The 23899-nt window shown below is 37.7% G+C and overlaps 1 protein-coding gene across 4 annotated transcripts in view; it reads right to left on the bottom strand.

The window, feature by feature from the left end:
• Positions 1 to 23899, bottom strand: part of PAFAH1B1 (platelet activating factor acetylhydrolase 1b regulatory subunit 1) — an 84417-nt gene that overhangs the window by 40291 nt on the left and 20227 nt on the right. For 3 of the 4 annotated variants that reach the window (XM_026016311.2, XM_072741445.1, XM_072741452.1), the window contains exon 2: positions 7670 to 7890. The exons of the other annotated variant lie outside the window; for it this stretch is intronic. In XM_026016311.2, coding sequence (XP_025872096.1) covers positions 7670 to 7701 — 32 coding nt within the window. In that variant the 5' untranslated portion in view covers positions 7702 to 7890. The remainder of the gene's footprint in view (positions 1 to 7669; positions 7891 to 23899) is intronic. 4 annotated transcript variants of the gene reach the window in all.

Raw genomic sequence — 23899 nt, 5'->3', positions numbered from 1 at the left:
AATCACTGAGCCACCCAGGGATCCCCTATGTTGGTTTTTATAAGTAACCTCATTATTATGATTTCATTTCCTAAGTTTCATTTTGTTCTCTTAACTCCAAAATATACAGAAAGTTTTAAAAAAGATTTTAGTTATCTGAGAAGGGGGGAGAGAGAGAGAGCAAAGGGGGTGAGGAGCAAAGGGAGATGGAGAAGCTGACTCCCCACTGGGCAGTGAGCCTGATGCAGGGCTCGATCCCAGGACCCTGAGATCACAACCTGACCACCTGAGCCAAAGGCAGACGCTTAACCAACTGAGCCACCCAGGCACCCCAGAAGTTTATTTTTAAATGTCTATTTGAATAGATTTCTCTTAGTTCTCCTTTTGCTATTTATTTTTATTTTATTGCATTATGGCCAGCAAATGAGGCCTATGTGATATCTGCATTTTTGGAATTTGAGATTTTTATTTGCAGTCTTACACATGGTAATTTTTTCCTTAATATTGAGAACTCTGAGTGTGAAAAAAATGTGTAACCTAAGAATTATGTATTTATTTTTTAAAAAAGATTTTATTTACTTATTCATGAGAGACAGAGAGGGAGAGAGAGAGAGAGAGAGAGAGAGAGAGAGAGAGAGAGAGAGAAGCAGGTTCCACACAGAGAAGCTGATGTGGGATTCAATCCCAGGACTCCAGGATCATGCCCTAGGCCGAAGGCATACACTCCACCACTGAGCCACCCAGGCGTCCCAAGAATTGTGTATTTATGGAAGCAAGAAAAAAATTAATCTCTAACATGTGAAGACTCATGGAGGTCCCTTTAGGAATCCATCTTGAAAAAGAAACATAATGAAAAAAATCTACCCAACTGACAAGAGTAATCAAAGTAAGAACAGAAAAATGTTTCAAACTCAATCAAATTGTATACATTAAGTATATACAGTTCTTTGTATGTCAATTACATTACAACATACCTGTTAAACCAAAAAGGGAATACAAGAATGGGAAAGTTGTGGAAAAAAGAATTCGGGGTGAGCAACAAATTAAACAAAGTGTAAATATTATCAATGGGGACAACCTAAAAAAAAAAAAAAGACTTTCTTCATTTTTCATGGAAGATCAATGGGTAAAATTTGATACAGAAATAGAGGTGTGGGGCACCTGGGTCACTCAGTTGTTGAGCATCTCTTTGGCTCAGGTCCTGGGATTGAGTCCCACATTGGGCTCCCTGCAGGGAAGCCTGCTTGTCCCTCTGCCTATGTCTCTGCCTCTCTCTGTGTCTCTTATGAATAAATAAATAAAATCTTTAAAAAAGAAATAGAGGTATAAGCTTATTTTGCTAAAAGTAACTTTGAGATGGGGCACCTGGGTGGCTCAATGGGTTAAGCATTCAACTCTTGACTTCAGCTCAGGTCACTGAGACAGAAAGAGCCCTGCATCTGGCTCCATACTCAGGGGAGTCTACTTTTCTCCTTCTCCCTTTCCCTCTCCCTCTGCACCTGCCCCAACAGACATTCTCTCTCTAATAAAAAAATATATTTTTTAACAAACAAAAAGTAACTATAAGATGAACTAACAGATAATGCCATTTCCAAATTCACATAAAGACTGACAAAAATTATTAAAAACAGGTTGTAAAATACAGTTCTATTTTACAAATCTTAAGGAAAAAAGATGTGCAAGACATTTTTGTAAATATGTGAAAGGGGATCCCTGGGTGGCTCAGTGGTTTGGCACCTGCCTTTGGCCCAGGGTGCGATCCTGGAGTCCCGGGATCGAGTCCCACGTCGGGCTCCCGGCTTGGAGCCTGCTTCTCCCTCCTCCTGTGTCTCTGCCTCTCTCTCTCTCTCTCTCTCTCTATGTCTATCATGAATAAATAAATAAATTAATTTAAAAAAGTAAATATGTGAAAAATATCTGAAAAGATTATACTATCAAGGCAATGGTGGCTACCACTAGAAAATGGGACTGAGAAACTGAGGAGGGGGTAATGTTTACATTTTGACATATAAATTTTGGTAATAGAATTGTGTTTAATGAATAGTGAACTTAAAATTGGGAAACTCGTTCTGCCTCTGTTACTAGTCATGAAACTGGTAATTTTAATTTCTCCTATCCTAATTTATCTGTAAAATAAAGATATTTGTCATATCCACATAAATGATTTTGTTATTATTCAATATTTATATGCCTCAGAGTAGTAAAACAAAGAAGGCAGGCAATATACATTTGCTGAGCTGAATCACACTTAGCAGTACTGCTCAAATTACCAGGTTCCAGTATGTCAATATTTACTTCATTTCTACAACCAAAATACCTCAAAGCTTTTTACAAGCTAACTGGTATCCAACCTATTAGAAATGCTAAAATGAAGCAAAGGCAAACTGAAGTGTCAAAATGTATCTTACTCATAAGAGGTAAACATTTGTTTCTTCCTTTCAGTAAATATATACTCATATTATTTTTAAAAATGGGAGAAAAAGTAAAAGCCATCATTTTATCTCCTTACTAAAAACTCTTAAGATTTTTCTATTCCTCAAATTTACATTTAGATGTAAGACCAATTTTCTTTCTTTAATAAGCACTCTTTAAGTCTATTCTTACCTAAAATTCCCTACAAATTTAACTACCTGAAATTAGGTTCTCTCCTCAATTGATTTTTATTAAAACTAAAAGCTCTATTTTGGGCCATAAAATTTAAATATTAATCTTAGATATGAGAGTAATAAGGATGACTTGCAGTCAGTGCACATAAGGCATCCAGAAGAAAAAGATCTGGACTTAGAAACAAGAATAATTAAAAACCAGATATACCTTCAATAACAAAAAAGTTATTAATTATAATATTATTTATAGTTACAGAATAGTGGAAACTACCTAATTTTTCAAATATGGGAGAATGGTTGAAGAAACATGGTATGTACACAGTACACAGTTGTTAAAAAAAAGGCGGGGGGGGGGATCTCTATGAACTGATATGGTGTGAGTTCCAGGAGATTTTTCTAACGGAAAAAAAGCCAAGTGCAAAAGAGCACATATGGTATGCTACCTTTTACTTAAGAAAGGAGAAAAACAAGGGCAGCCCTGGTGGCCCAGTGGTTTAGCACCGCCTTCAGCCCAGGGTGTGATCCTGGAGACCCGGGGTCAAGTCCCACCTCGGGGTCCCTACATGGAGCCTGTTTCTCCCTCTGCCTGTGTCTCTGCTTGTCTCTCTCTCTCTCTGTGTGTGTGTCTCTCATGAATAAATAAAATCTTAAAAAAAAAAAAAAAAGGCGAAACAAAACATACATGTATTTCTCTCACCTTATTTTTTTTCTTTTAGAAAGGGAGGGAAAAGGGAGAGGCAGAGGAAGAGAATCTTAAACAGGTTCCATGCCTAGTGCAAGCCCAGCAATGTAGGTCTCTATCTCACAACCCTGAGATCAGAATCTAAGAGCCAAAATCAAGAGTTGGACGCTTAGCCAATGGAGCCACCAGGCACCTCTCTCTCTTATCTTTATTAAATAATGAACAAGGTTGATTCTTATAGGAGGCAAGGAGGGAGTAACTTAATAGAAGGGATTCAGAAGAGAATACTTCTGAGTATAAACTTTTGTATAGATAATGCTCTACATATCCAAAATACTAAATAAGGATGGGAAAGCAGAGGAAATGCAAAACACACAAAACTGAACAAATGAACCCAAGTATATCTCAAACCCAAGTAATATAACCATAGGAAGAGAGAGAAAAATAAAACTAATCCAAATAACTTACAAACACAGTATTTGATTATATATTTTCAGTCTTAGGCAGAGTGGATGGGAGGAGAACTATGTACAAATTCTAAACTCTCTCTGGGAAAGTTTGTTTTTTCAAGTGGTAAGAGTGTAACAATTCTGAAACTATTTTGAAAGTATTCTAGGATTGAGCAAATGAGTCAATGTGTTGAAATTGCTGAGGGTCAGGTCTTACTACAGAAGAAAGATATAAATACTGTAGGGAGGAAAACAAGAAAGAACCTTATGGGACTACACTGGACTTAGAAGTATGGGGATAGCCTAATGATTTCTAAAATAAGTACGGGTATTGATATGTATGTTATCAGTGGGTCTCAATTGGGAGAGATTTTGCTTCCCCATCTCAAAGGAGAGTTGGCAATGTCTGGAGACATTTTTTATTGTGGCACCTAGTGCCTAGAAGCCCAGGTTGTTGCTAAACAATGGACAGTGTACAGGACAGATCCGACAGCAAAGAATTATTCAGCCCAAAATGTCAATAATGCCAAGACTAAGAAACCTTTAGTACACATGGTACCACAGTGTCTGTACATGTTTATACATATTTCTTGGTTCATACATGTTTAATAAGCTTCTTTTTTTTTTTTTTTTTTTTTTTAATTTATGATAGTCACAGAGAGAGAGAGAGAGGCAGAGACACAGGCGGAGGGAGAAGCAGGCTCCATGCACCGGGAGCCTGATGTGGGATTCGATCCCGGGTCTCCAGGATCGCGCCCTGGGCCAAAGGCAGGCGCCAAACCACTGCGCCACCCAGGGATATTTCTTGGTTCTGTCTACTTAAAGAGCCCAGAAGCAGATACCCTAGTAGCAGTAAGTACACTTAGTACCATATCTTGATGTCAAATACCATTTTCCACTAAAAAGAACCAGGGCTTACTGGATCACTGACTGATTCTAGGATTAAGGCAGGATAAGTACACAAGCTTGGAAGACCTTGTTGGAAGGAAGGAAGGAAGGAAGGAAGGAAGGAAGGAAGGAAGAGAGAGAGAGAGAGAGAGAGAGAGAAAGAAAGAAAGAAAGAAAGAAAGAAAGAAAGAAAGAAAGAAAGAAAAGAAAGAAAGAGAAAGAAAGAAAGAAAGAAAGAAAGAAAGAAAGAAAGAAAGAAAGAAAGAAAGAAAGAAAGAAAGAAAGAAAGAAAGAAAGAAAGAAAGAAAGAAAGAAAAAAGAAAGAAAGGAAAGGAAAGGAAAGGAAAGGAAAAAGGAAGGAAGGAAGGAAGGAAGGAAGGAAGGAAGGAAGGAAGGAAGAAAGAAAGAAAGAAAGAAAGAAAGAAAGAAAGAAAGAAAGAAAGAAAGAAAGAATTCACAAATAAGGGTATAAGAGCCAACTGAAGAGAATCCTATGGGACAGTCTGGGATAGTCAAATAACAAAACTATAAGAAAAGTAACGAATGATAAAAACTACTGAAAACATGACAACTTAGGAGTCTGTACCAATAATGAAAAAAAGCAAATAAAAAGAAAAAATTTAAAGTCCCTTGATTACAGCAAAGTCTGAGTGATGATTAGTAAATGTGGAATGGGTAGCTGTATGGGAAAATCATCACTTTGCAACCACTATTGTAAAGAATGGTTCAGGCAAGAATTATCAATGGATATTAAATCTAGCAGGAGAATACTGATGGAAATAATGTTTTGCATGGGGGTGCCTGGGTGGCTCAGTCGGTTAAGCTGCTGACTCTTGATTTCAGCTTAGGCCATGATCTCAGGGTTATGAGATCAAGCTCCACATCAGGCTCTGTGGTCAGCAGGGAGGTCTGCTTGTGATTCTCTACTTCTACCCACATCCTTTACCCCACTCCCTTGCTCTAAAATCTATCTTTAAAAAAATGTCTTGCACGGTATTAAAATGTCTCCCCACTTATATTTGTGGAAAAAATAAAAGTAACTATACAGTGGAGAAACTAGGCATCTTATCTTGACTGAGGGATCAAAATGAGCATCACCACTGAAGGGCAAATAGACATAATGTATCTCCAGACATGATATCCTGAGAAGAATACAAATTACTTATATAGTATTCTGGCCAAGAATATATACTCTGAATCTAATCATGAAGAAACATTAGACAGATACAAAATGGGGAACATGCTATTAAAAACAACCAACCAATCATTCCTCAAAAATATTGTCCTAGGGGGGATCCCTGGGTGGTGCAGTGGTTTAGCGCCTGCCTTTGGCCCAGGGCGCAATCCTGGAGACCCGGGATCGAGTCCCACATCGGGCTCCCAGTGCATGGAGCCTGCTTCTCCCTCTGCCTGTGTCTCTGCCTCTCTCTGTGTGTGACTATCATAAATAAATAAATTTAAAAAAAATTAAAAAAAAATATTGTCCTAGGGACGCCTAAGTGGCACAGTTCGTTGAGCATCTGACTCATGGTTTTAGGCTCAGGTCATGATCTCAGGCTCTCCATGGAATCTTCCGGAGAATCTTTTACCTTCCTCTGCCCCTCCCACTTGTGCTCTAAAATAATAACTAAAGTTAAATATATATATATATATATATTATTGTCCTAAACAACACATAATGGCTGAAGAACTGTTCCAGATTAAGCAAGACTAAAGAGAAATATGGGTGCCTGTGTGGCTTATTTGTTTAAGTGTCTGACTCATGTCATGATTGTGGGATAAAGCTCCGCATGGGTCTCCATGCTCAGTGGGGAGTCTGCTGCAGATTCTATCTCTATCTCCCTCTCCCTCTGCCCCTTCCTCAACACTCTCTCAAATAAATAAATCTTAAAAAAAAAAAAAAAAAAAAAAAAAGACTAAAGAGGAATGACAACTAAATATATTACCTAACCCTGTATTGGACACTATACTAGAAAGGAGAGAAAAAACAAAACAAAACAAAACAACCAAACTGTACAATAAAGGGCACTGGGTTAATTGACAAAATTGGAATATGGAAGTAGAATAAATAAAAGTATTGTGTCAATGTGAAATTTACTGAAATTGCTAGCTGTCCTGTGGTTTTACAGAAGAATATCCTTATTTTTAGGAACTGCACACCAAAGCATCTGGGGTAAAGATCTTTGGTGTATGCAACTTATCCTCAAATGGTTCAGGAGAAAACACTGCATGTACACATACATAGATACACACACACACACACACACACACACACACACACAGTACTGAGTACAAATGATAAAGCAAATGGTACAAAATAGGTGAAATCGATAAAATGTACATTAAATATTTTTGTACCATTCTTTTTTTTTGTACCATTCTTAAAACTAAAACTTACCCATAAATTTGAAATTATTTCCAAATAGTTTTGTAAAAAGCCACAGAAAAATTTTTAAAAATCTAGAACATGAAGCTAAATTATTCCTCTATATTCTTCACCTATAAAAACAGAATGCTATAAAATATGGAATACTATAAGATATTATAAAATATCAGTGGTCAAATCATTTTATGCCTCTCTCATTAATGCATTTGTATTAACTATTATGCTATCCACCTCATGAAGTTCAAATCTTCTAATAGCCCCTAAATGGTAAAAGATAAAAAATACAATAAGGCAAAGGAAAGGAATAAGCAATAACATAAAAGTTTTCATTTTTCTAATATACACATTCTAGACAAAAAAGTTTAGAGGAGCTCTGAATGATTTATCTTCCTACTGAACATAATATATTTTATACAAGCTTAGAATAAAACTTATCCCAGATAACTTACTTCTTTGTTCTGCTTTAAACTTCTTTACAACAAAGTCACAAGGGTAATAAATAACACTATTTCAAAGTAAGACCCAGTTTTAAAATCAGACTAAACTACCCAAACCAGTATCTGTACACTTACAATTAAGAGTTTTAAGAATAGATCTCCCAAAGTTCTATTTTAATTTACTACTTTGTCTTTTATGAGAGATTTTTTTTTTTTTTTTAATACAAAACAGAGAAACTCACAGTTCATCTCGTTGTCTCTGGGACAGCACCATTTTGGCTGTAATATCAAGCTTCTTTGATATAGTGGTATGTCCCTCCTTTGGGAAATCCAAAAGCTTTGCAATCCCTGGATTTATAACTAAATATGCCACTAAGTGGCGTCCACACAGGGGAAGATGATTCTTTTACAAGTGAATCCAACCAGTAATCAGGAGATAGTCAACAAATAGGGTTCATTCCACCTAAGGAGAGAGAAAGAAAGAGAGAAGGTAATTTCCTTTACTTAAAATTTAAATTATTTCTAAATTACCATTTGCAATATACACTTTCAAAGATGAAATTCCTTAATGCTAATATGAATATTAGATGATATTTTCTGTTATAATCAATACCATAATATCAGTATGTATTTTAAACTACCATTAATAGTTTAGGGATCCAAAACAGCACTATTTTCAAATTACCCATTCTCAACCATGTCACCGGCCAGGTAATACTGATATTAATTTTATTACATTTCAAATATTAACATATAACTTCTCTAAATCATAACTCTCCCTCAAAGGCAAAAATTTGGGGCACCTGGCTAGCTCAGTCAGTGGTGCGTGCATCTCTTGATTTCAGGATTGTGGGTTTAAGGTCAATGGTGGGTGTAGAGATTACTTAAAAATAAAATCTTTTAAAAAACTGCAACTGAAGTAATCTTCAAGAGTGAATATAAGTCACTAATAATCTTAGAAGGGTTGATATTATTTATAACATAAATAAGCTATTCAGCAATCACATGCCATCTTAACCAAAGCATTTGATCAAGAAACAATTTCATATTATTTCAATTTATTTTGTGTTCTTTAGAAGCACCTGTTTTCTTTCTTTCTTTTTCTTTCTTTCTTTCTTTCTTTCTTTCTTTCTTTCTTTCTTTCTTTAAGATTTTATGTATTTATTCATGAGAGACAAAGAGAGAGAGGCAGAGACATAGGCAGAGGGGGAAGCAGGCTCCTTGATGCGGGACTCAATCCCTGGACCCCAGAATCACACCCTGAGCTGAAGATGGATGCTCAACCGCTGAGCCACCCAGCTGTCTCAAGAAGCACCTGTTTTCAAAATAAAAAACTGAATGGACTACCCAGAATCTGTGTGCTCACACAGTAATCCAATTCTCTAAGTCAGTTCTTGGATAATTATAACCCAGTATTTCAGAGCCCTTTCTTTATATTTGTAACACTGTAGAATCAATTTCTATATAACATCTAAGAAATATTGTGATCAGTTCAAAGTAAATGTAGGTAAAAGTTAAGAAAAATCAAGAATTATTTCTTAGAGAATTATTCTTCAAATCTCCTATTTTACAAAAAAAATAAGTTTAGTTTGTCTTACCACACTGTACAAAAATAGACAGCATTTCCACTGTATTTAGAAAATATATTTGAGATAGTCTTATTTCAAATGCAGACTACTGGTACATATAAAATTCTATTGGCAGGCACACTTAAAAGGAACAGGAAATTGTCCTCTAAATAAAATTAACATTTAATGATGGGCCTGTGGGACCACCTATCAAGAGATACATCACGGACAGAAGAGACAAAGGCCACTTGAGTACCTTTTTCATGCTTATGACAGTCACACTATTCTATCCACCAGGGTTATTATTAGAGTGGTGAATAAACCAGTCAAGGAGTAAAAATGAGAACAACCCTGGTTTTAAATTTGAGCCCTGAGTCAAAAAGTGAGTGCTCAGATGTTTCCAATGGTAGCTACTGATTTTGATTAGTATCTTTCTGTTTAACAATTCTAGCAAATATAATCAGGGATTAATTTTATGATCTTTAATGATTCTTCCAACCTAAAGACTAGCTGGCTCAAAATGACGCCTGAAAACCACATCTCTTTTTAAATCCAGAAAAATAAGACTAAATGCCAGTAATAAATAGTGGAATAAAAACCAAACACAGGGACGCCTGGGTGGCTCAGTGGCTGAATGTCTGCCTTCAGCTCAGATGGTGGTCTCAGGGTCCCTGGATTGGGTCCCACATCAGGCTCTCTGCAGGGAGCATGCTTCTCCCTCTGCCTATGTCTCTGCCTCTCTCAGTGTGTCTTTCATGAATAAATGAATCAACGAATGAACGAATGAATGAATAAATCTTAAAAGGGGGGGGAGACCAAACAAAATGGACAACCCAGAAAACCATCTCTCTCTGATATTTTACAACTTCTAATTATTTTAAGCCTCACTTTTCTAACTCTCTCTCTCTCTCTCTTTTTTAAGATTTTATTTATTTATTCATGAGAGACAGAGATACAGGCCGAGGGGCAGGGAGGCAAGTGCGGGACTCGATCCCCAGGATCACATCCTGAGCTAAAGGCAAATGCTCAACTGCACAGCTACCCATGAATCCGAGTCTTTTTTTTTTTTTTTTTAAAGATTTATTTATTTGAGAGAAAGAGCACATGTGAATGCAAGGGGTGGGGAAGAAGAAAAGGGAGAATGTCTCAAGCAGACTCCAAGCTGAGTGCAAAGCCCAATGTGGGACCTAATCTCACCACCCCAAGATCACAATCTGAGCCACAACAAACCCCTCACTTTTTTTTGTTTTAACCATCAATAAGCCAATGCATCTAGGGACTCCTACACTCTGACAGAGGTCACATTAGGATAAAGCTTATCTGATGGTGGTGACTATCTGAACTGTCTATAAGTTTCTATTATCTGAAACAATGGTAATCCACAGAGTCCAATTTAATTATGGAGAGACTATCTCTAGCCAAAAACTAAATCAATGTACAAGAATAACAGCAGTACTAGAATACTAGATGATCTAATAATAATAAAGTCAAGACATAAAGTACTGGATGCATAGCTGCATATTGCACAATTAATTCATCAAGCATTTACAAAACACTATGTACCAGGCCACCAGGATTAATAAAGGAAAATACTCGCTCTTTATACTCGAGAAGTTTACAGTCTACTGGAACAGTCAGTTAAAACTGTGCAGAGAGAGGCGCCTGGGTGGCTCAGTTAGCTAAGCATCAGATCATGACTTGATTTCAGCGTAGGTCATGATCTTAGGGTGGTAGGATCGAGCCCCACACTAGGCTCTGAGCTCAGTGCAGTCTGCTTGAGATTCTCTCTCTCTCTCTCTTCCCCTCCCCCTGCTCTCTCTCTTGCTCTCAAATAAATAAAATCTTGGAAAAAAAAAAAAAAAAACAGTGCAAAAGCAGGACAAGTATTACCACAGAGGGGACAAGTATTGCCACTCAGGATGAAGCTGAGGAGGTAAGCAGGCTATAGAGATCATAAAACAAGCTCAGGTCTTTACATTTATCTTAGGAGGAATGGGCAGCCATTAGAAAACATTTTTTTCAGAAAAATTACTCTTACTTACATAGTGAAGAAAGGACCAGAAAGACTGACAGGAAGACACTAGACAGGAGGCTTATAGTAATGAAGGTGATAGATGATGGGGAATCACACTACTATAGCAGCAATTAATGAACAGAATTAGATGGATTTAAATTATTTACCAGGTAAGTCTTACAGGATTGGTGACTAGATGTAGGCAGGAAGGTAAGAAAGGTCATGCAAGGAGTCAAGGATAACTTCAAGAGATGTCTGGTTTATTATTTTTATTTTTTTTATATTTAATTTATTTATTCATGACAGACAGAGAGAGAGAGGCAGAGACACAGGCAGAGATAGAAGCAGGCTCCATGCAAGAAGCCCGACACGGGACTTGATCCCGGTACGCCAGGACCACGCCCTGGGCCGAAGGCAGGCACTAAACCGCTGAGCCATCCAGGGATCCCCAGATTTCTGGTTTAGAACTATGTTGAATAGGAAACTCCTATGTGTGAGGAGAGGAGGGAAGTATAATTCATTCCATTTTAGGTATGTTGATTCCAAGTTTCCTGTTAAGATTTTTAGTAGGAAACAGCACAAATAAATCAGCTCTGAAGAGAATGAACCTACAAAAAAAAAATAAAATTATTTTGCACTTAACAGTTTAGAGATAGTGTAACTGAAGTCATGACAATGGAAGACCCATGGAGAATACATAGACCTAGATGAGCAGAGGGCCTAGGTTATTAGAACCAGGCAGTACACCACCATTAAAAAAAAAAAAAAAAAAAAGCCTACAACTGAGGCTAACAGTAAGCCACTTAAGAGGTAAAAGTAAAAAAACAGGGGAGAATATGTGACAGAAGCCAAGGGAGTATTTCAAGAAGTGGCAATCGATAGTATCCACAATCACCCAATTACTAAGCAGCATAAGGTCTGAAATGGGTCTACTTCATTCAGTATAGAGCTTACTGATAACCTTGATGAGATTGGTTTTAGTAACAAGAAAAGGATATGGCTTAACATATAGAAACCATATTTAGATGGGCTGATAAGTGCAGGGAGAAGTAAAGATGGTACCATAAATATATATCTTACATATATATCTTACAAACAGTTGGAAATGTTGAAAAGGAGTTCTTCCCAACCAAATGAGATGTTTAAATGCTATTGGTGGAGGAATAAAAAGATACAGGAGAAATGAAGAGAGGAATAAAAAATTTTAGTATCACCATTTTCTTCCCCTAATCAACCAAAGGCAAATAGACAACCAGGCATGATGTATCCCTTGACAGAGTAAAACTGCACCACCTATAAAATATTCTTGCCACAAAATCAAATCTGAATCTGTTTAAGTTTCTGGCTCCAACTATCCATTTGCAAGAAGCACAAAGGGCAGAGGAATATGTTAAAAGACACCAAAGGGATATAACCAGCAATATCCAGACTGGGAAAAGCCTTATAAAATAAATGATCCAGCTTCTTCAAATAAATTCCAAGGAAAGGAAGAAAAAGCCAGAAAGGGAAACCTATAGGTAGAAAGACACAAGTTACATATCAACCAAATGCAATTTACAGACTTTATTTAGATATGGATTTTTTTAATTGCTTGAAAAATAAACAACTGCAAAATAAATCAATGAACAAATATTTGGGGAAAATGAACACTGGATGAAAGTCTGATGATATTTTTTTTTTAAGATTTTATTTATTCATTCATGAGAGACACACAGAGGCAGACAGAGAGAGAGAAAGAGGGAGAGGAGAGACAGACAGAGAAGAAGCAGGCTCCACGCAGGGATCCCAGGTCTCCAGGACCAGGCCCTGGGCTGAAGGCGGCACTAAACCGTTGAGCCACCCGGGCCGCCCAAGTCTGATGATATTAAAGAATAACTGACTTTTTCAAGAATCATAACGGCATTATGGTTATTTTATTTTATTTTTTTATTTATTTATTTATTTATTTATTTATTTATTTATTTATTTATAGAACATGCACACACGTGTGCCTACAGGGTGTGGGGGGACAGAGGAAGAAGAATCCTAAGCAGGCTCCATGCTCAGCCCAATGTGGGGTTCTATCTCATGACTCTGAAATCACAATCTGAGCCAAAAATCAAGAGTCAAACACTTAACCAACTGAGCCCTCAGGTGCCCCAACACTGCAGTTATTTTTAAGATTTTTAGAAATATACAACAAAAAAATTTATCAGTAAAAATGGTAATCTGGGATATGTACCAAAAAATCTGCACAGTAGGCACCTAGCTTGCTCATTCAGTAGACCAGTACAGCTCTTGATCTTAGGGCTGTGAGTTCAAGTCCCACATTGGGTGTGACGTTTACTTAAAAATAAAATCTTGGGGGGATCCCTGGGTGGCGCAGTGGTTTGGCGCCTGCCTTTGGCCCAGGGCGCGATCCTGGAGACTCGGGATCGAGTCCCACATCGGGCTCCCGGTGCATGGAGCCTGCTTCTCCCTCTGCCTGTGTCTCTGCCTCTCTCTCTCTGTGTGTGTGTGACTATCATAAATAAATAAAGAAAAAAAATATTTAAAAAAATTTTTTAAAAAAATAAATAAAATCTTGGGGATCCCTGGGTGGCTCAGCGGTTTGGCGCCTGCCTTTGGCCCAGGGCACGATCCTGGGGTCCCGGGATGGAGTCCCGTGTTGGGCTCCCGGCATGGAGCCTGCTTCTCCCTTTGCCTGTGTCTCTCTGCCTCTCTCTCTCTATGTGTCTATCATGAATAAATAAGTTTTTTTAAAAAATCTTAAAAAAAATAAAAATCTTGGGGCTAAGAATCTAAGAATATAATGTACAATATTTCTCAGATTTACATTTTAGCTTAAAATTTTAACATATAACTGCAAAATATCACATGACCACAGAAATAAAGGGTTCTCAAACAGAGCAAAAGATATAGTTCAGAATATTTTGCAACAATCTATTATTTACAACCAACAGTACAAATAAACCAGGCAATATTTTCACACTACCTAGTGAAGGAATCCTTAATCTTTTGGGGGGAGGGGGCGGTCACTGTATTCCTTTGAGAATGTAAGGAAAATCAAGATCTCTTTCCTCAAAGAAGCACATACAAACAGAGTATTACATGCACTTTTAGGCAGTTTACAAATTCTTCTGAAGTCAACATAATGAATGAGAAGACTTAACATTTTTGAGATGTATTTTGACAGCACTTCAATAATCCCTTCTAAGCTACTTATATATATTACAAATATATTTCAAAGAGTCTCATTTATTCATTTGCATGTCAATATTCAGACGTTCTGAGAGATCACTTCTGTGTTGCTTAAGCAATAGAAACAGAAGCTTCAATATGTTTCTTGAATACAGAATTCTTAACCTTTCTATACTCTGTTTTTTTTTAAAGATTTTATTTATTTATTCATGAGAGACAGAGGGAGAGAGAGACAGAGACTCAATCCCGGGACTCCAGGATCATGCCCTGAGCCGAAAACAACTGCTTAACTGATGAGCGACCCAGATGTCCCAACATTTCTATATTCTAATATTATATTTGTTTTATCTACTATATAAATGGAGCTCTCCTAAACAAAATTTATTGCTGGAGAAAGTACCTCACCACAGAAAGAGAAAGGGGAAAAGTGAAAAAGAAAATAGCTTTTAAAAATCTGACAAAACTGGATGAGTGAATTATGAACTTAAATTCTTTGCATTTTCAGTTTCCATGTGTTAATATAGGTTTCACACTTACCAAAACAACCTTTATAACATATTTAATTAGCAATTTATCTTGTAGGGATCCCTGGGTGGCGCAGCGGTTTAGCGCCTGCCTTTGGCCCAGGGCGCGATCCTGGAGGCCCGGGATCGAATCCCACGTCGGGCTCCCGATGCATGGAGCCTGCTTCTCCCTCAGCCTGTGTCTCTGCCTCTCTCTCTGTGTGTGACTATCATAAATAAATAAAAATTTAAAAAATAATAATAATTTATCTTGTACATCAGTCCCTGCCAACCATGAGTTTATGAAATAGGAAATATACAGAAAATAAAGGATGTGTGTAAGGGAAAAACATAAGCTGATTATACGTTAACAGCAAAATTAACATAAAAATGGAAATAATCAGGGCAGCCTGGGTGGCTCGGAGGTTTAGCGCTGCCTTCAGTCCAGGGAGTGACCCTGGAGACCGGAGACTGAGTCCCATGGCTCCCTGCATGGAGCCTGCTTCTCCCTCTGCGCCCCCCCCCTTTCTCTCTCACTCTCTGTCTCTCATGAATAAATAAATAAAATCTTAAAAATAAATAAAGAGGGTCAGCAGATTATCTACCTTGCTTGACCAGCACATATTACAACTCATAATCCTAATCCAAACAATATTTTCTAGATACAGCAATGAGGCAAGGCAGAAACTACTGCCAATAAAGATTTACTGAGTACCTCTGCACGCTAGTTAATTTTTACAAGTTAAATAAAATCTATTGTTTCCCAATTAACTGCATGCTTCATGGTATTTTGCAAATCATTAGGTTTTTAGCACAGTTACAAAAAACAGAATTTTTCTCAAAACCACTAATGGGATATATTTTATTAACCTGCAGGACTATTCACATCACAGATATACCCCTCCCAGTGTTTCCAACTATTTTTACCATTTTTATCCTATTATCTTTTTTTTTTTTTTTTTTTTTTTTTTTATGATAGTCATACAGAGAGAAAGAAAGAGAGGCAGAGACACAGGCAGAGGGAGAAGCAGGCTCCATGCGCCGGGAGCCTGATGTGGGATTCGATCCCGGGTCTCCAGGATCGCGCCCTGGGCCAAAGACAGGCGCCAAACCGCTGCGCCACCCAGGGATCCCTATCCTATTATCTTTACATAGATTTTATACACAATAATTCAATAAAGAAAAATAAAGCTAGCCTTTTTAAAAATTTTATTTATTTATTTGAGAGAGAGCAAGAGCATAAGCAGGGGGAGCTGGAGAGGGAGAAGCAGATTCCTCACTGACCAGGGAGCCTAATGACATGGAGCTTGTTCCAAGGACCCTGTGATCATGACCTGAGCCAAAAGCAGACGCCCAACCAACTGAACCACACAGATGTTGGTAATCTTTTTCTTATCACAAGGTGGTAAAAAGATAAAAAATACTTGTTTATAATTTAATGAATTAAGATTTCAGTTTGACCTAGACAACTAAAAGCTACTTTCTTAATTATGCTAGCCTTTTTTTTTTTTTTTAATTTATTTATTTATGATAGTCACAGAGAGACAGAGAGAGAGGCAGAGACATAGGCAGAGGGAGAAACAGGCTCCATGCACCGGGAGCCCGACGTGGGATTCGATCCCGGGTCTCCAGGATCACGCCCTGGGCCAAAGGCAAGTGCCAAACCACTGCGCCACCCAGGGATCCCTAATTACACTAGCCTTACATGATGTTTCAAAAGCATCAGACCAAGGGGTGCCTGGGTGGCTCAGTTGGTTAAGCCTCTGACTTTGATTTTGACTCAGTTTATTATCTCAGGATTTTTGGATGGAGCCCTTAGTACTGGGTGTGGAGTATGGAGCCTGCTTAAGATTCTCCCTCTCTGTCTGGCCTTCCCTGCTCACTCTCTCTTTAAAACAAAACAAAACAAAACAAAACACAACACAGATAACCAGCATTAAACAAAAAAAGAGACATAAAACTGCCTATTCATGTTACATCTCATAATGGTACTACTTATTAATCTGTTTTTAGATACTCAATATATAGTCAAGTTATAAGCTCTTCTCAACTATGAAATGGACTTAAATGTGAATTATAGTGAGGAGTAATCAGAATAATAATATAAATAAATTCCATAAGTAATACCATACATGTTATCTCTGCCCTGTTTTGAACTTTATTTATTTTTTGAACTTTACATATATTTTCAAAACCTACCTTAATAAACTGGAAACATGCTTTCTTATCAAGGTTCTTGTTAACTTAATTTTTGACCCTTTTTTTCATAAAAAATAATGAAGAGTGGGAATCCCTAGGTGGCTCGGCGGTTTGGCGCCTGCCTTCGGCCCAGGGTGTGATCCTGGAGTGCCAGGATCGAGTCCCACATCAGGCTCCCTGCATGGAGCCTGCTTCTCCCTCTGCCTGTATCTCTGCCTCTCTCTCGCTCGCTCTCTGGCTCTCATGAATAAATAAATAAAATCTTAACAAAAAAATAATGAAGAACATGTATGATCTGGTTAGTGTCACATGACTGATATTCTGGAAATCTTAAGAAATGAAAACTGAAGCAATCATCTCCCAAAACATGGTCTTTCTCCCCAGAAAGGAAATATTTTTTTCACTTATGCCATCTTCTTTTCCCCTTGCTCTCTCTGAATTGTTTGCACCATTCAAATCATTCTGATCTATGTATAACTGTGTATTAGAACATACATATGTGGGGTGCTTGGGTGGCTCAGATTAAAGGTCTGCCTTCAGCTCAGGTCATGATCTCAGTGTCCTGGGATGGAGCCCCTGCATTAGGCCCCTGCTCAGCATGGAATCTGCTTCTCCTTCTCCCTCTACCCCTTTCCTCATGCTCATGCCTCTCCTCGCTCAAATAAATAAAATCTTCAAAAAAAAATACATATGTGTTTTGATTTGGAACATCTCTCATTTAAATAATTAGTGGTGGGTATTCTGGGTGTTCCTGCAAATTCTTTATCACTTTGATAATCAAGATGATGCTACTAAACATGACATCAGATCTAATCCCCAAGTTTATAGGTTTCTCTAAGCTCTCAATATTTGACTCTGAATATTATGCTATAAAAATATTTATTTCTTTAAGATTTTATTTATTCATGAGAGACACAGAGAGAGAGACAGAGAGACAGAGAGAGAGGCAGAGACACAGGCAGAGGGAGAAGCAGGCTCCATGCAGGGAGCCTGATGTGGGACTGGATCCTGGGACTCCAGGATCACACCCTGGGCTGAAGGCAGGCACTAAACCGCTGAGCCACCCAAGGATCCCTGTATAAAAATATTTAAAACTGCTATGTGCAATGCAGTCAAATAATGAAATAAATAAATAAACTTACATATACTAAGTCAATGCACTGAATATTCTGAAAAATACCCCAGTATATATAGTTTAAATCTATGAGATTAGATAAAACAAAGTACCTCCTAAGAGTAATTTCATTTCCTTAATTCAATCTTTGATTTCCTCACTTGTCCGTAAGTTTCTAGAGTTCTGAAATAATTTTCTAATAAAAATAAAGATTGCAAAATTAACCAAACTATTAATTGTCCTTTGCAGTATCTTGTGCTCTGTGTGAACAATAAAGTATAAGAAAAGTTTTCTCCCATGCTCACAATTTAAAAATGTTAGATCATTGCAAGTTTTTAATCAAATACCTAGGCTTTAAAGTATGCTTGTTCTTACTCTGCTCCATCTCAGAGGCCCATGATTCACTGGGACCTGCTGTTGGCAGGCAGTAACAAAAACAAAAAAGACCAGATTGATCCATCATTGAGAGACAGACTAAGCTCAGGCACAGTTTGCTGAAAAAGTAGAATTCTTCCAACAGCCACACCATTTCCTCACTTCTATTAGTTATAGCCAACAACCACATCTCATTTTACAAGACTTAAGTCACTGATCAAATAAATATCTGGGTACATATAAAAATAGTTTGCACTTTTCAATTAGCTTTGGGCCAAAGGTTAAGAAGATACCACTTTTTCACAGAGAACTATTCCCACCAATCAAGTCTAGTAACTCTAATATCAAAGGCAAAAAGGCCAAGTGTTGTAAATAGACGCTCCATAGCTAGGTTATGAATCTGAAGAAACAGGCAGAAAGTTTTTGGGCTTTGAAATCGAAAAGACATAGATTTAAGTAACACAATATAAATCATATCCAGATATCCATATTTTCTTTTAGAATCCACCTTTTTTGCCTTTTTGTTTTGCCTGTCACTAGAAGACTGGAATCATGTATGAGATGGTTTGTACTATACCTCCTGTAATGGTTAATTTTGTGTGTCAACTTGGCCAGGCCACAGTAGCCAGATATTTTGTCAAATACTTGTTTAGATCTTGCTATGAAGGCATATTTTAGATGAGGTTAAAATTTAAATTAGTTGACAATGAATAAAGCAGATTACCCCCTACCCCCAATGTAGATAGGTTCATCCAAGCAACTGAAGGTTTTAAGTGAAAAGACATACACAACTCCCAAGGAAGAATTTTGACAGCAGACTGTCTTTGGACTCTAGCTGCAACTCAACTCTTCCCTGGATCTCTACAGGTTACCCTGTAAATTTTGGACTTGCCAACCTTCACAATCATGTGTCAATTCCTTGAAATCTAACCCACCCACTCAAGTGAGAGAAAGAAAGAGAGACTGTTACTTTTTTCTTTTAAATACATACGTACATTCTATTCTGTTTCTCTGGAAAACCCTAATATACCCCATATCTTCAGTTTAGTCATAATAATATAGCAGCCTTTTTTATTATAGGCTTAGCTGTCAATAAACTCTACTGGAATAAATACTCTTCACCCCTCATAGTACTTAAACTCTACTCTCTGGATACCCTCCAGGTAAATCAATACGGTCAAGGGTTTTCAAATGTAAAAGGTTGTTTCCCACCTACAAAAACAAGAAAGAAAAAAAAAAAAAAAAAACAAAACAAGAAAGACACCCAGAACAAGGGCTACTGACATGCAAAACATAATTAAAAACTCATCCTACCCACTCTGTTTTCATCACTCTCTCCACTAAGTTTTTGATACTCACTACCATTACAATTTATAAGCATCATCTCATTACTGCTGGTATTTCCTCTCTTTCCATTTTTTTTCATTGTTTTTTCATTCTTGGCCTGTCTACCTTACCATCTCTTGGCTCTCCCTTTAATTAATCAGGATGAGGATGCATGCATACTGATTTATGCATGCATCCTCACAATCCCATGGCACACCCATCAAACATGTTAGATATAACCTTCATCCCAGCAGGGTTTACTTGTTGATGGGTGCTCAAATACTACTTCTTCATTGATTAAAAAATGAGGGGCACCTGAGTGGTTCAGTGGTTGAGCATCTGCCTTTGGCTCAGGCTTGATCCTGGGGTCCTGGGATCCAGTCCAATCCTAATACTCCCTGCAGGGAACCTGCTTCTCCCTCTGCCCATGTCTCTGCCTGTCTGTACGTCTCTCATGAATAAATAAAATCTTAAAAAAAAAAAAGTTTCCTCCTCTTCTTTGACTTAAGGCATGAAGCTATTTTGAACACCTGAAGGTTCCAAAGAAACTGAATTTCTGCCTTTAGATTTTATTGTATATCACTTTCTAGTGCTTTTTATCTCATATGAGATAAAATGAGTATTCTCTGTGATATGACTGTGTATGCCTATCAAAAGTGAAAAGGAATGTGAAAAAAGACAAACATTTCTTGTTCTAATATGATTTTAGAGATTGTGGGTCATTTTTCTCTTTACTTCGGTGCCAAAACATACTTAAATAAAAACAAAAGAAAAAAATCTACTTTTATTATTATTTTACAGGCATACAGCCTGACCAAATGGTTCTCAAATATAAACTATTCCTCCTAAAAATGTTGTTTCCTGTAAGTTGTGTTTTACTTTATCAAATCCATTATTTCCAGACTCTCTGGGATACCATGATGCCAAATAAATATCTTATAAAAGTGAAGAATACTAAACTATACTACTTGCCCTCTAACTTTCAACTTGGATTCTATTATACTATTGACATCAAAAGAAAATGAATTCAACAAATTGATGCCACTGACCTCTACAAGTCTAAATCAATTTAGACAATGAGTCTTTAGGTTGAAAAACATCTACAGAAAACAGAATAAATGCCACATGTGTATTTTGTTTAACTGGATTCATTACAATAGTTGAAGAAGGAAGTAACTAGGAGTGTATATTAGAACCACTTGAAGAACTTCCTGAAGATAATCATAATAAAGGGCCTTATCCTCAGAGATTCTGAAGAGTCATCAAATTTTTTAAAAGTCTCTAAGTGATTGTGACGCACATCCTCAATAGAGAACCATATCCTCAACAGCATAAACTATAGCCAGTCCTAAAAGGTTACAAGCAAAATTATAAAGATTTCCTCATGAAATCCTCAGTGTCAGAAAATGGTATCTGGGCTTCACAGGCAAAAATCAAATTACAAGGCCAAGGTACTCAGATTTCAATGATAATTCCTACTGCCACTCAAAATCAAAAAAATATTTACAAGACTCCTCAGATATACTTGGAAGAAATATATTAACAGGAAAAAAAGGCCAATCTAACATTTTGAAATAAAGTATTTTTCATTACAGTTGAGCTTTTATTGAAGATTTTTTTTAAAGATTTTATTCATTTGAGGGGATCCCTGGGTGGCGCAGCGGTTTAGCGCCTGCCTTTGGCCCAGGGCGCGATCCTGGAGACCCGGGATGGATACCCACGTCGGGCTCCCGGTGCATGGAGCCTGCTTCTCCCTCTGCCTGTGTCTCTGCCTCTCTCTCTCTCTCTCTCTCTCTCTCTGTGTGTGTGTATCATAAATAAATTAAAAAAATTTTTTTTTTAAATAGTAAAAAGAATGAACATTAAAAAAAAAGATTTTATTCATTTGAGAGAGAATGTGTGTGCACATGCACATACATGCAAGAAGGGGGAGGGGTAGATGAGAGGGAGAGAGAATCCCAAGCTGACTCAGTGCTAAGCACAGGGCCAGAGGGACATGGGGTTGATCTCACAACCCTGAGATCATGATGTGAGCTGAAACCAAGAGTCAAAACCAGGAGTTGGAGGCTTACCTGGCTGAGCCACTCAGGCCCCTATTAAAGATTCTCAAAAAATACTTCAAGAAGGAGTATTCAGTGGGGAGTCTGCTTCTCCCTGTGCCCTTGCCCTGCTCATGTACTTTCTTTTTTTTTTCTTTTTTTTTTTTTTTTAAGATTCTATTTATTCAGGACACAGAGAGAGAGGCAGAGACACAGGCAGAGGGAGAAAGCAGGCTCCATGGAGGGAGCCCGACGTAGGACTCGATCCCCAGTCTCCAGGATCATGCCCCAGGCCGAAGGCAGCGCCAAACCACTGGGCCACCAGGGCTGCTCGTGTTCATGTACTCTTTCATACACTCTCAAACAAATAAAATCTTAAAAAATATATGTATTTTAGGAAGAAAAAAACAGCTGGCTTGTTCATTATATAACTAGTCTTCCTGGTATGATCTAACAGACATATTTGTTTGCACATACGTTAACTTTGTTACCTTTTATTTTGATTTTGTCTTTCCCCCTATTTATCTAAACCAAGGGTAACCAAACTTTCAGTAAAGAGCCAGAAAATAAGTATTTTAAGTTTCGTCAACCTCACCATTTCAGAAAACAATAAACAATATGTAAAAAACAATAAACAATAACAATATGTAAAAAACAAAAAACAATAAACAATATGTAAAACCATTTGCAGTGACATAAATAGAGCTAGAGATGCCATTTTTCTGACTTATTTCGCTTAGCATAATAACTCTCTAGCTAAGCAAAATTAAGTCAAAGACAAAAACCATGATTTCAATCACATGTGGAATTTAAGAAGCAAAACAAACGAGCAAAGGGAAAAAAAAAGAGAGAGACAGGCAAACCGAGAAGGAAGGGGACTCTTAACTATAAAGAATTGATGGTGACCAGAAGTAAAGTGGCTGGGGGGAGTGGGTTAAATAGGTGATGGAGATAAAAGAGCACACACTTGTGATGAGCACAGGATGATGTATATAAGTGCTGAATTACTATCTTGTACACCTGAAACTAATATTACACTGTATGTTAACGAACTGGAATTTATATAAAAACTTGGGGATCCCTGGGTGGTGCAGTGGTTTGGCGCCTGCCTTTGGCCCAGGGCGCGATCCTGGGGACCTGGGATCGAATCCCACATTGGGCTCCCGGTGCATGGAGCCTGCTTCTCCCTCTGCCTGTGTCTCTGCCTCTCTCTCTAGGTGGCTATCATAAATAAATAAAAATTAAAAAAAAAAAAAACTTTAAAAAGATGAGAGGCACCTGGGTGGCTCAGTCAGCTAAGCATCTGACATTTTTTGTTTAATTTTATTTATTTATTCATGAGAGACACAGAGAGAGAGGCAGAGACACAGGCAGAGGGAGAAGCAGGCTCCATGCAGGGAGCCCAATGTGGGACTTGATCCCGGGACCCCAGGATCACACTCTGAGCCGAAGGCAGATGCTCAACCGATGAGCCGAGGTGTCCCAGCATCCGACTCTTGATTTCAGCTCAGGTCATGATCTCAGGGTTGTTGAGATCTAGCCCCACACATCAGGCCCCAAGCTCAGCATGGAGCCTGCTTGGGATTCTCTTTCCCTCTCCTACTCCCTCAAGCCCCTGCTTGTCCTCCCTCTTTCTCTCTCTCCAAAAAAATAAAAACAATGTAAATGAACAGGTGTGTTTCTATTCCAATACAACTTTACAGACACTGAGCTTTGAATTTCATGTTTTGTCTTTTTTATTATTATTATTTTTTACAAATTGGTAATTTAGAAAATTAAATTTTTTACAAAATAAAACTTTAGGGATACCTGGGTGGTTCAGTGGTTGAGTGTCTGCCTTTGGCTCAGGGCATGATCCCGGAGTACCAGGATTGAGTCCCACATCACATTGCCTGGGTCTCTGCGCCCCCTCCCCGGTGTCTCCCATGAATAAATAAGTAAAATCTTTAAATTTTTTTTAAAAAAATAAAGCTTTACAAAATATTTTTCTTTTGCTTTATTCAACCACTAAAAATCATGCTCGGCTCACAGGCTGTACACAAACAAGGAGCAGGTAGTATCTGGCTTGCTAGCTATAAGTCTGCAAACCCCCTTAACCAAACAAATGAAGGTAACTGATACAGGCTAGTTTACTAATAGTATCTATTTCACACA

Source organism: Vulpes vulpes, chromosome 2 (assembly GCF_048418805.1).
Source record: "Vulpes vulpes isolate BD-2025 chromosome 2, VulVul3, whole genome shotgun sequence".
Lineage (NCBI taxonomy): Eukaryota > Metazoa > Chordata > Mammalia > Carnivora > Canidae > Vulpes > Vulpes vulpes.
This window is presented reverse-complemented; position numbering and strand designations above follow the sequence as displayed.